Source organism: Myxocyprinus asiaticus, chromosome 31 (genome assembly GCF_019703515.2).
Source record: "Myxocyprinus asiaticus isolate MX2 ecotype Aquarium Trade chromosome 31, UBuf_Myxa_2, whole genome shotgun sequence".
Taxonomy (NCBI): Eukaryota; Metazoa; Chordata; class Actinopteri; order Cypriniformes; family Catostomidae; genus Myxocyprinus; species Myxocyprinus asiaticus.
Window position 1 is genome coordinate 9,133,743 of NC_059374.1, and position 14,021 is coordinate 9,147,763.

Below are 14,021 nucleotides of genomic sequence, written 5' to 3' on the forward strand. Positions count from 1 at the left end.
GTGAGTATATTCATAATTTACTCATATACTAAAGACAGCCCACTTTTCCTTGGGGCATCCCATGTACAATTCTTAATTTTGCTCATTCAAATCTAATGTTAAACTAGATGATAACTAAATCCTAGAGTGGATTAGGAAGGTTTGATGTTAAAATAGTGTATCATAAAATAGTTTTATACAGTGGCTGATAGGGGAGTGTAAAAAAGAAAAAAAAAGGGAGACTGTTTTGGAAAGCAAAAGTCATTATTTTTGCAGTTTCGTTTGGTGACACTAGTGGCGCAGAAATTACACCTTAGATTAAATAGTTAATGTAAATGTCAAAATCGTATATAATTTTTTTTAAAAGATCAGTGTGTATATATATATATATATATATATATATATATATATATATATATATATATATATATATATATATATATATATATATATATATATATATATATATCCAACTATAGTGCTGTTTGGAGAGGGGTCAACAAGTATTGTGCTCCTTGAAACAACCACACTGTCTTTTTCCAGAGCAGCCTGTATTTCTCCTGAGGTTACCTGTGGGGTTTTTTTGTATCCCGAACAATTCTTCTGGCAGTTGTGCCTGAAATCTTTCTTGGTCTACCTGACCGTGGCTTGGTATCAAGAGATCCCCAAATTTTCCACTTCTTAATAAGTGATTGAACAGTACTGATTGGCATTTTCAAGGCTTTGGATATCTTTTTATATCCTTTTCCATCTTTATAAAGTTCCATTACCTTGTTACGCAGGTCTTTTGACAGTTCTTTTCTGCTCCCCATGGCTCAGTATTTAGCCTGCTCAGTGCATCCAAGTGAGAGCTAACAAACTCATTGACTATTTATACACAGACACTAATTGCAATTTAAAAAGCCACAGGTGTGGGAAATTAGCCTTTAATTGCCATTTAAACATGTGTGTGTCACCTTGTGTGTCTGTAACAAGGCCAAACATTCAAGGGTATGTAAACTTTTGATCAGGGCCATTTGGGTGATTTCTGTTGTCATTATGATTTAAAAAGGAGCCAAACAATTATGTGATAATAAATGGCTTCATATGATCACTATCCTTAAATAAAAGACATGTTTTTTTGCATGATCAGTCATATTTTCAAAATCAGCCAGTGTTTACATACAGCACTATATGATCGCTTGTATTACTACTACTAAAGCTAGGAAATAGCTTTAAATGAACAACTTCAGCGTTATGGCTCATCACAGCTGAGAGACACAACAGACTGATTAATTACACAAATGGAGTGGACACACTGTTTAAAGTGGAGGACATTGCGGTTTCTATAGTGATCGACTCATGCGCATCAGCTACCACAAAATAGAGAGGAATACCCCCGCTTGGACGACTATTTTTCTACTGAGAAAGCTGATCTTCAGAAAGCTGACAGCATCTCTGCTTGGGTGTGGCAACAGGTGATCGCACACGCTCCATCTCTCTCTCTCTCTCTCTCTCATACACACACACACACACACACACACACACACACACATCCATCCTTGTTTATCTCAATATATATATTGAGTGTGAAAAATGATTTAACATGACATTAATTTCTAAAAATCCACAGTGCTAAAAGTGCAGAAGTTGAAGAAATACCTATATAAATTCTCATATGTTCTTTTAAATGCTTTTTCAATATAATTATAGTAATTGTAATTTATACTATATAGGTTTGTGTGCCATTTATATGACTGTAGCCTGTTGCATCAGTTCAGTTCAATGTTTTGCCATTGATCAACACTTTTACTGATTTACTTTTATATTTAACATTAATATTTAAATTATGTATTATTATATTTAATTTAACATGTATTTTTTTATTAATATTAAATCAGTGTGAAAGGGTAATTATCCCACATGTAAAATTTTACATTTGAAAACATTATTTTCAGAACTTTGTATGCTTTTTTTAGCTGAAAGAATTGGCCAGTCATTTGCAGCTCACAGAATTTTACATTAAGCACTCTATCACAGCAGTGGTTCATTCAGACAGAGTGAGTCAGTCTTCACTACTGGAGGGTAAAATTTATTTTCGCTCAAAATGTAATGCTGCACTTAGAGTCTTGTTTGACTCATGTTACTGTAGATACAGTTAGAGTTCACGAGAGCAGTGGTTTATTGCAGTCAAGTCATTTGCTGGAAGGTAATTGGTTTCAAGAGTGCCTCAGAAAAATTTGCTGTTTTTGAAGATCTGTAGTATAGTAATTTTCTGTTGAAATTTGCTATGTTGAATATTTTTGCCATGTCCAAATATGCTGTTCAACAAATCAGGCCCACCCAATCATTTTGTAAAATTTTGCATATGATGTATCATTGAGAAGCTAATGTGGAGACAATAATTATTCATCCAATGTGTCCACATCTTCTACGTTCTTGTAAGTCAAAATATATATTTTTTAAATTGCCAATTAAAATGCTACATTTGCCAATAGGATCACCCATTTTTTCAAACTGTTAACAGCATTTGTGGCATGCTGTTGATTATCACAGAACATATAATCAACACCCCTCAATATTTACAAACACAAGAGAAAAATGTGTTTACAGTAATGCACTTATACACAGCATATTTATTAACATAATTATTTTATTTGACCTTGGCTATCAGAAAAAATAAAATTTAAACATTCATTGCTGCATATTTTATAAGACGCAGTAAATTATTCTAGATAACCTACCAATTGTCACCCTGAGCAGTTCTAAGCAAGCACACTTTCCTGGTTTGTTTTCCTTCATTCTGCTTTTTTCTTTTTTTTTTTTTTTTTATCAGGTCCCATGCTGTCATATCATTTGTGTAATTCCCCTTTGCCGCATGAACAAATGGCAGGCAAAGTACATTTGCTCAGTAATTGCAATTAGAGGCAGAAAAAATCAATAATTAACATCAGGAGTAGTTGCTCAGTTGTTTTTTCTTTCCTAAGCAATTAGATCCATCCTTTCCCTTGGGCAGCATGGAGTTGTCTTTGTGATAAAGAAAGCTTGGTTGTGGAGCATATTTTTATTTTATTTTTTTATTTTTTTATTTTTTTGCAATCTGTTTAATTTTATTTAGCATAATTAACTTTGAAGGTCATGCTGCCATCTAAGTGTCAACATCGCTGTTTTTTCGGCACTAGAACAGAGTGGCCCGAACAATTTATCTGCGCGCTCCAACACCCTGCACACGTAGTTTATCATCTCTGCTACCTGAATTCATTAAGTCCCTGTGATGCGTGTTTGCCCGCAGATGCTAAATCAGCTAGGACTCACACGGAAACTGTAAGCTGAGTAGCACAAGCATAACAAAGACATCTGTTATGATGTCCATCTATTCAACTTTGGATGGAACTTGCTGTGTTGATGTGCATATTAAGGGGCCATTCTATGTAGGTTTGGGAAATGAGAACTTATTCAGAATCGGTTCCATTTAAAAAAAAAAAATACTGGAACCAAATGATTTTCACAATGAGACAGTCAGCCCGCACATCTTGTCATGTGGCTTGCTGAGCGCATTACTGCGGAGACCTAGTGCGTGTGGAGACTCACACTATTCACCGCCGCATCCACGCACAACTTACCACGCACCCCACCGAGAGCGAGAACCACCTTATTGCGACCATGAGCAAGGTAACCAACGTGACTAGCCACCCTAGTAACCGGGCCAATTGGTTGCTTTGGAAGCCTGGCTGGAGTCACTCAGCACTCCCTGGATTCGAACTTGCGATTCCAGGGGTGGTAGTCAGTGTCTGCTTGCTGAGCTACCCAGGCCCCCCATTTAGCACTTAAGAACAGTACTTTTTGCTACATTTTTAAGGAAACAAACTGTTTTGCATATGACTACAAAGTAATAATAATAATAATTAAAAAAAAAAAAACTTTCAATCTGAACTTTTCTTGATTCAGGCTTAGTTTAAAGAATTGTGAAATGAACTGAACCATGAGTTCAGTATCGTGAACCAAACCGAATCGTGAGATGAGTGAACTGTTACACCCCTAACTATCAGCTTTGCTTGATTTGTTGTTTCCTGTGATGAAAAGTTTTCTTAATACACTTTTCATGGTATAAACACCACCTCTGTGAATTTACAATAAGAAGATACCATGATACCAAATCTAAATGCTAGGTATGAGTTAGGAGACAAAGACAGTGAAGTTGCTAGATGCAATACACATTAAATTCCTTATGATTTCAATCCTTAAATTGTGTTTTCTTTTTATAGCTCGCTCTTGTTTTTAATTCAAGATTCTCAAAAAAGGCTTAATTGTTAGCATTACGTAACTATGCCAACACTGAAACTGAGAAAAATTGATTCAAAGTTTTGATTGTCCAGCTATACTTATAGAGCGTTGCACTTGTGATTCAAAGGACCATGTGAACCAACACTTGAGCCAAACGTGTCATAGAAGTACCACAAAACGAGGTTGTTGCTTCAGCATATCATCGCACATTTGCTTTTATGGTACTATTGGTTAGGTTTAGGTTTAATTTTTTATTTTTATTTATTTATTTATTTATTTATTTATTTATTTATTTATTTATTTTACTCGATAGAGCATTACCCTTAAAAGCATGTTTGGGAGAAACTTTAACTCGCTTTTAGCATCACACAGTGGATATTTCACCTTGGAATTGTCACAATGCCACATAATGTCTTTTTGCAATATTTGGACTTACTGTGTTTTGCCTTGGTTTTAGTGTGACTTTTGTTGTTACTGCAGTTTGAACTCTCCATGTTCTGTGAATCTGAAAATAGCTGAGCCAAACCTGTCTGTCACAGGATAGATTATAGTCTAAGAGACACAATTTCGGTCATAATTCCATTTTAACAAAATGTGCAGTTACTGCATTTTGCCTTTGCACACAAGAGTAGATTACTGCTCTAAAAGGAGATGTTTGATCTTGCCATGTTTCCCTTTCTGAGATGAATCAGTCTTCACTGAGATAGAGCCTGCTGAGACAGAGCTCACATGAATTCTGGCAAATAGAAAGTAAGGGGCAGAAATGAACAAAGTGGGAGAAGAAAATAGGATCATTTACTTGCTTGCCAAAGAACACAACAGAACTGTTGTGGGTCGACTGCAGTCATTTTCTCCTCTGTTTTGTTGCCAGCACCCAACCTCCTTTCTTTGCCTCTTGATGAAGCAACAGAAAAAGAAAATGATACAATGAAAAGAGTTTGGAGGGATAAAGAGACAGATAAGATAAAGTATCACCAAAGGTTTGGCCTTCACCAAATGAAAACAAAAGAGACTCATTTAATTCTTTATATGGCACTGTGAATCTCCTCCAGAGAGAGCTTGGTCAAAACATCTGTCTAACAAAAGTTACTGGGTTCGAATCAAAATAAAAATGTTGTGTCTTTTAATTCATGTCTGCTAGCTTTGAAGCCATGTATGTGCTAGTGCACTCCTGAACGTTGAAAAAATATACTTTTTCAGATCTGCTTTTTTCCGATTCACTCTGCTTTGTGTGTTGATTGGTTCTTCAGTACTGAGTTCTCTTCTCTTCTTCACAGGTACGACAACTACGGCCGGCTGACAAACGTGACCTACCCCACAGGCAGGGTGAGCAGCTACCGCACTGATTCCGACAGCACTGTACGAGTGCAAACGGAGGGCTCTAACAAAGAGGACATCATGGTTACCACCAACCTCTCAGCCTCTGGAACATTCTACACGCTCATGCAAGGTAAGACTATCTGTACAGCCCCTATTAATCACAACCGTTGTGACAATACTTTATCCTTGGGTTCAGGCATCTTTGTAATCTAAGAATTGGGTTAGGGTCTTAACCTTGATGTTATGACTGCAGTGCATTAAGTAATTAAATCTATTTGCTTATATTCTAGAACTACATTGTACAAAAAAAAACAAAAAAAACAAAAAAAAAAACAAAAAAACTGTATTTTGGTAAATAAATAAATAAATATTAGAATAAGGTTCTATATGCTAACATTAACATTACTGCATTAGGTATCATGAACTTAAGGTGCACTCAGTAAATCTTCTCTTTTTGTGTCATCTTGGACTTACACTGACACCTAGTGGCTTGGTTGCAGCATCATTTAAAACAATAGTTTTCAGTTTCAGATGCTATTGTATAAATTTAATATTCACAGTCAGCCATGATTACTTTAATCAATGAGCGAAAGTGTCAAATAACAGGATGGTTACTGAGATTAAGTGAGTAGTATTCGGCTGGTCATGTGATTCTAACATGGCAGCCCCCATGTGCGGACCCTCTCCATGTAGAATAATATAGCTTTTATAAGGTTACTGATATGACTGAAGTCTTCATTTTAATGTGAGTGGTCATGATTTCCTACATATATTGCAAAATTACAATACATGTCTTTAGGAGTTAAACTTTTTTAATGAGGAAAAATTACCTTTAAAATTAAAGATAAATTTACATTATAAATACATTATATTTAACACATTTATATTTTTATATATCGGTAAATGTTAATTACACATTAATACATTTGTAACATTAAAAGTTGTATAGTATAGTATCTCGAAAATAACACTAACCAAGATAATAAATGCTTAAAATTAAAAGTAAAAGTTCATTGTTAGTTTAAGTATTGCATTAATTTTGACATATACTACTTTATTGTAGTGTAACCAGTATTTTTGTCATGTTTTCCAGTAAAAAAAAAAAAAAAAAAAAAAGAAAGAAAACATATAAATGTCCTTAAAAATATATAGTTTTTTTTTTTTTTTTTGGAAAAACTAATACTTGTTCTTTAGACAATATTGTATATCTTCTTGGTTAAGTTAAGATTATTATTATTATAATTTCTTTTTTTTTTAACCCATTGGCTTTTTTTTTTTATTTTTATTTTTTACCCTTTTTTAAGCATAAATTTCACTAAAACCCTAACACTAACCAAATATAAGATATAATCTCTAAAGACAAGTCTTAATATCTTGTGAATCTTTTTTAAGAATATTTTTACTGGAAAACTAGACAAAAATACTGATTAAAAAATGTGTTTTGCAGCTTAAACTTTAGGCTTTTGGTTGTACGTAAAACAAGATAACTGTGAGACAAAATTGTGTTTGTGGGAAGCAACTGTGGGTTTATTCACTATAAGCTCTTTATTAAATTAATAAAGGCATGTTTGTTTGTGATTTCTCAAAAATCCCAAGACTGCCCACTCATGAAGACACAAGTCCAGATTGATTTCTTGTCCACCTTTTTTCTTTGTTGCATCCCACCTTCTCTACTAAATGGCTGTTTCTTCTGTCCGTCTCAGAAAACCAAATCTTAATCACTTTGGCCTCGAGACAGAGGGGCGTGGAAGGGGTCAGGGGCCCCTCTCCTAGCTTGTAATTTTCTTGCATTCTTTGGCATTTTTATACCCTGTTTTTCCGCTAACCAAACACTCTATTGATTCCCAATAAATAGCTTTGAACTCCCCGTGCCTCGCTCTATATCCTCTGAAACTGTAAAGATTTTTCTGCACTCCTGTGAGCATTTGATTTGAAGGGCCGCCCTTCCCCTGGGATTTGATTGGTTTACTGATGACTGCATTTGAGAGGAGAGGATGAGAGCTTAAAGAACTTTAATCCTAGACCAAACTAATGGTCACCTATGCATGGTGACCTTGTCCCGTACATCTGCTGGAGGGAGAGAAAGAGGGCACCCAGCCAAACTGTTTGCTGCTAATTAATTCACTATTGTCTGCTTTGTAAATGGAAACCAGTTTGGCTCTAACACATACACAGTTTCACGCATGCAATCTGGATGTTCTCTGATATATATTTCTCGGAGGTGGTGACCTTGTGATATTTATTGACTTTCCAAGGTTGTGTGTGTTCAATTTCCAGCTCATTCAGTCAGCCATTTTTTTTTTCAGTGCATGAATATAATTTACCTGAATAAGCCAACTGTAAAAGACACTGCACCAACATGCAATCTATGTCGCAGAGCACCCTTAGATAAGCTTGTGAATATGACGTCATCATAATCCAGCATAGCTCATGTTAAAGTTTATTTGGCACACTCACTTATCATATTGAGTGAGGAAGAAGAAGTTTTATTTATATAGCGCCTTTCCCAAAGCTCAAGGTCGCTTTACAATAAGTACATAAAGAGACGAGACGGACCACTCATAGAAAAAGTAATGTACTTTCATGACTACTAAATAGCTGCCCGGGGTAGTTACCAAGATGGCCTCTAAGTCAACAGACTTGGAAACTTTTATGGAAACTTTTCTGTCCTCAATCACAAATTCACGGTTCTGATTTCAAAACCCTGCAATCTTTCACTGTAACTAATTGGTGACTAGATCAAATATGCCAAAACATTTTTATTTGGTCCAGGCTGTGAGTTGCACATTTTAAACAGGAAATCAATGTGTTGAGGCAATGTGGCTTCCTTTAACATGGCCTGACTGACACCTGCAGGCAGTGAATCAACCACCGCTCTTGAACAGACCCTCCAGGCTTCTTTTACAATACTTGTACATATATGGATCATATATTTCAATTATATTATATATTACACATTTTTATTAGGGTTGTCATAAGGTATAATGTTTATATATATATATATATATATATATATATATATATATATATATATATATATATATATATATCTTTTATTATATATACTGTATATATCACAATCTTTTATAATCTTATATATAATCTGTTAAATAATTTCTAAATTACAATTTTCCAAAACCTGCTTCAAAGTATGTATTTATGTAGCTTTGCTCTTCTGTATGTTTAGACTGATGCTTACTGTGATGGCTTTGAAGAGTAATTAATTCCCTTTGACCAATAATGAGAGTATCATCAAAGCACTCACTGACATTTTCTCATTGGTAATACCTTCTCTCTCTCTCTCTCTCTCTGTTTCTTTCCTTCTTTCTCTTTATCTCTCTCTCACATCTACCCTCCTCTCTCTTTAACTGTCTTCCATCTTCCATGTCCCTCCAAAGTGCTATGCGAGACCACCTGGGGATGAAGACAGACAGTTTAAGATTTAGTTTAATCTCTTTCGGCACAGGCAGACAGCCTCAACTATGATAGCTTTCTGTCTGTCTCCCCACACCTATTTGGCACTGTCTCTTTCTGTCTGCCGTGGGCTACTCAAAGACTGAAACTTTAACTATTTTGAAACATCACTTTCATTCATTGTCTGTCTGGTCTTGTTGAACAAACAAGTGTAAATTTGGCAGCCATTTTGAGAGAAATAGTGAACGTAGCCAGTAATAGGTTACGTAAGCTGGTCTAAGCAATTTCTGTGCCACTAGCGGCACCAAACAGAATTTCTAAAATAATGACTTCAAAAGTCTCCAATTTCTCCAAACAGGTTTCTTTAAAACTCTCCCTGTCAGCCATTTGTTTTTAAAACATGTCATCGCGCAACTCCCGCCATTGGCACAGAGCCGCTTCCAAGTTTTTAAAGTAAAAAATGTCAAAATTAAACAAAAGTGGAAAAAAAAAGAAATGTTGGCATAAGTAGTTTGTAATAATCATGTATTGTTATGTCTTAGAAAAATAAGCATGATAATAATAATAATTTTGTTTTAAAATAGTGTAAATTTCACAGATATATTAGTGTAAATATTTGCATACCAAATCAAAGTCAGATACTGAAGATACTGTTGCTATTTTGCGGTCATGTGCTGTCATGTGACAAAAAAACACACAAAAAGAGGACCTCTTGTTTTGTAAGGTTTTAAAATAAAATCTGATATTTTGACATTTTTTTGAATGGCACATTTTGTTCAGTTCAAATGGGTAACTTTTAAAAAATATTGATATTCGTAACTCAAACATTTCTATTTGTAAAAAATATTTTCATCATTAAAAATGTTTGAAACCAGCATGGACGCAAAGATTACGTTTCTATTACTTGACACATGTTTCAAACTATATGTTTAAGTGATTTCTCATTTTTATCGCCTTGGACAGCCTTATTTGCAGTGACCCATTTATGTAACTGGTATATATATATATATATATATATATATATATATATATATATATATATATATATATATATATATATATATACATTTTTTTATTTTTTTCTTAAAATCATAGATCAAGTCAAAAACAGTTACTACATCGGTCTGGATGGCTCCTTGCGGCTGGTGTTGGCCAATGGCATGGAAGTGTCTCTTCAGACAGAGCCTCATTTGCTGTCAGGAACAGTCAACCCGACCATAAGCAAGAGGAACGTCACTTTACCCATCGACAACGGACTTAATCTGGTGGAGTGGAGACAACGCAAAGAACAGGGTCGAGGGCAGGTCACAGTGTATGGACGCAGACTCAGGGTAAGACATTTGACAGCATTTTACGATTATTTCTCCTTAAGTTTCAGGGCCTTTAAATAATAATTAATTATGAATTACTAAATATATAAATAAATACAATTAATCAACAATTGAATTAAATAATTCATTTTGAAAATGAACACTGCAGACACAATAAAATATAACATGAAGGTTTCAGGGCCCGTATTCACAAAATGCTTAAGGCTAAATGTAGCTCCTAATGCAGAAATGTAGGAACGACTCTTAATCTTATACGTATCACTCCTAAATTTAAGACTCATACAATTTTCATCTAAGAATAATTCATGAAGCATTTTAATGCTAAAAGTAGCTCCTAAACCCACGACAGCTTCTAAATCCTTAAGAGTGACTCTCAAACAATCCAAAGAATGGCTGCTGTCATCAATCCACATTAGAAACGATGTATTAGAATATTATTATTACACTGACCGTTTAAAAAATATTGCCTAAATCCCAATTGAGTCGATGTATTTTAATAATACAATAGCCTATTATAATATTATAAATATTATAATGTTGACATTGACCTTTAAAAAATGTGTCGCCTGAACCACTAGGGTGTTTTCATTATTGGAAACTAAGTTAGAGATGCAGTCACCTCTCCCACAAACTGAAACAAACCAATTTCACCTGAGATAAAGGTTTTGACAACTCTGCACTCCCTGGCCACATCAAATTAAAACTGTGTAGCGCAGATGCACGCTCACTGCAGAGAAAAAAGGTGTATTTACGGGGAATCATGGCAATCGCAGGGCTACCCAGTGTATTGATGCTGTTGACGAGATGCACGCTCGTTTCATTGCATCAACACATGATAAAGAAATGTTCATCAACTGAAAAAAAAAAAGCAGTTCCCTGTCTTCCAATCCCTGTGGGCGATCATAAAACATGACGTCATCCATAGCAATGAGGTCAACTCAACCTTACTCTTATCTTAAGATATCTTTAGTAAAACTTGCTCTTAGCATTTTTGTGAATAGGTTTTAAGCAAAAACTCCTAGCTAGGAACCCTTTGGAGAACTCCTTGTGGTAAGATAAAAATCTTTGTGAACATGGGCCCAGACATTTACATCTTCATGAGAATAAACTGAAAGATTTTATAACATGTATTATTCTTGATCTACCTGACCTTATCTTGGTATCAAGAGATCCCCGAATTTATAACTTAATAAGTGATTGAACAGTACTGACTGGCATTTTCAAGGCTTTGGATATCGTTTTATATCCTTTTCCATCTTTATAAAGTTCCATACCTTGTTACACAGGTTTTTTGACAGTTCTTTTCTGCTCCCCATGGCTCAGTATCTAGCCTGCTCAGTGCATCCACGTGAGAGCTAACAAACTCATTGGCTATTTATACACAGACACTAATTGCAATTTGAAAAGCCAAAAGGTGTGTGAAATTAACCTTTGATTTCCATTTAAACCTGTGTGTGTCACCTTGTGTGTCTGTAACAAGGCCAAATATTCAAAGGTATGTAAACTTTTGATCAGGGTCATTTGGGTGATTTCTGTTATCATTATGATTTAAAAAGGAGCCAAACAACTATGTGATGATAAATGGCTTCATATGATCACAACCTTAAATAAAAGACAGGTTTTTTGCATGATCAGTCATATTTTCAAAATCAATGCCAAAATCTCACAATTTCTGCCAGGGTATGCAAACTTTTGAGCACAACTGTATATTCCAGTGGTCAGAACCTCACCAAGGCAAATAATTATACACGGGCTGCAACATCGGCTCGTCATCGTCATCTGCTCATCCTGGGTTTATTTTACGCAGGCACAGTTCCACGTCTCTCAGTCACACCTCTGAAACATAGCAGCTCTTCTGAGCATCGAGACCCCTGTTCTTACAGTAATTGCCTTTCTATTATAATCTCTGTTTCAGTTTCACACACGCTGCGTCTGTCCTATAGAATGATCATTCTTATTACCGCTGGCTTGTAGAGTCTGGCCTGGCTTCACCGGTCAAATAGCTGCCTGCCAAGGTCGGTGTGTGTGTGCATGTGTTTGTGAGTGTGGTTGGTCTATCCATCATGCAGCAGGCATGTTTCTGTGACCCTGAGGGCTGGGGGTCACCACCTGGGGCAGGGTTGGCTCCCTCATGAACGAAACCCTGGGGGTTTCCCCACTTTGTCTTCCCATCAGTCTGATGCCTTCATAATTCTTGACAGAATTCAGGGCTCAACAATAATGGCCTGATTGCTCAGGGTCAGTGTGAGAGCATTTCGCGCTAGTTGATGGAACTGTAACTTGCCACATTCGTTGATCATGTACATGTGTTTTTATGCCTTGGAAACTTAAACATTTGGATTTATGTGATGGATTAAAAATTGTAGTTGTGAATACTGATGATTCCATTACAATTAATTCTGAGTTAAAGTGAAATGTAGGCTATAATTTTTTGTTTAAATCTGACCTACTATAACAGAAAAAAAAAATCCTTATTGTTATTCTTATAGGGTTTGTTTTAGTAGAGGATGGGTAATAACAGAAACAATCAATCTACCTGACCCAGTTGGCATGGCTTGACCGTACCTGTCCGCCTACGCTACAGCAGTGGCCTCCCGCTAGTAATGGGACCACTTAAATGCCTCTGCAAGATGACCCATTTGTGATTTGAACCATAACACGATGTGAACCAAGAACTTTGAATTTATTCAACATAAATTGCTTTGCAGTGTTTCCAATTCAGATAATCGGAAAGTGCCATTTTGTCTGCAGTTGATGGAGGATTTAAAGGAATAGTTCACCCCAAAAAGTTTAACAAAAAGGTAAAATGGGGTCGGAACAACATGATGAATTTTTTGGGTGAAATCTTTCTGTTATCCCTTAAGGGGGAGATGGTCTTATGTATGGAGACCTTATGTATGGAGGGGCAGACTGTGGAAACAGAAGAGTGTACAGGCGTGAACTGAGGGACAATCTGTGCTGAAATGATCGAACGACCTTGAGTGACATGTCAAGTGAAATTACGTGGGTGGATGAGTTAGTGAATGTGTGTCTGTGTGTGTCAAAGTGTGTGTGTGAGTGGGTGATGCTGTTGACTGGGAAAGTGTTTGTCAAGATGATATGAAGCCAAGAGAAATGAGGGCAGGATAAAAGAGGTTTGAATGGATACACACACAGAAAGTACCATTGTATTATGTGCTATTACAATGATATTTTGGACTAAACTATTCTTTGATGTAACTTGTAGTACCATATAAATAAATACCACAGTATTATTGATTACAACAGTCCAACCTGGTCTCATAGAATCACATTGCTTTACCTACATTTTTGCAAAATAATTTTTACGTAGCTTGTTGGATGTACTGCAGCAGTTTCCTGGTGAAATAAACACTAGAGGTGCTAAAAAACCAAGGACTTTTATTCCCTTTCACACGAATCACAAGTAAAATGGCAGATTATCATTTCATAAACATTTTCTTTTCACCCTGTTCCTCAAAAAATGCTATCTTATGACAAAAAAACCCTTTTTACTGTAGTGAATTACTTGTAAGATGCTACATTACATTTGCATTTCATAACCGTCTACGCTTAGAAACTTGTTTGGGCATGATCCAATTGTGCTGTAGCTCAACTGATAGAGTGTTTCACTTGCAAAGGTCCTTAGTATGAATCCTGAAGACCATGCAAATTGACACATGAACCAAAAGTGTCATAGAAGCACCAAAATGACGT

At 35.6% G+C, this 14,021-nt stretch overlaps 1 protein-coding gene across 1 annotated transcript in view; it reads left to right on the forward strand.

The window, feature by feature from the left end:
- Positions 1 to 14,021, forward strand: part of LOC127422211 (teneurin-4) — a 427,215-nt gene that overhangs the window by 381,882 nt on the left and 31,312 nt on the right. Inside the window, exons 27-28 of the mRNA XM_051665548.1 lie at positions 5,520 to 5,692; positions 10,072 to 10,307. Coding sequence (XP_051521508.1) covers positions 5,520 to 5,692; positions 10,072 to 10,307 — 409 coding nt within the window. The remainder of the gene's footprint in view (positions 1 to 5,519; positions 5,693 to 10,071; positions 10,308 to 14,021) is intronic.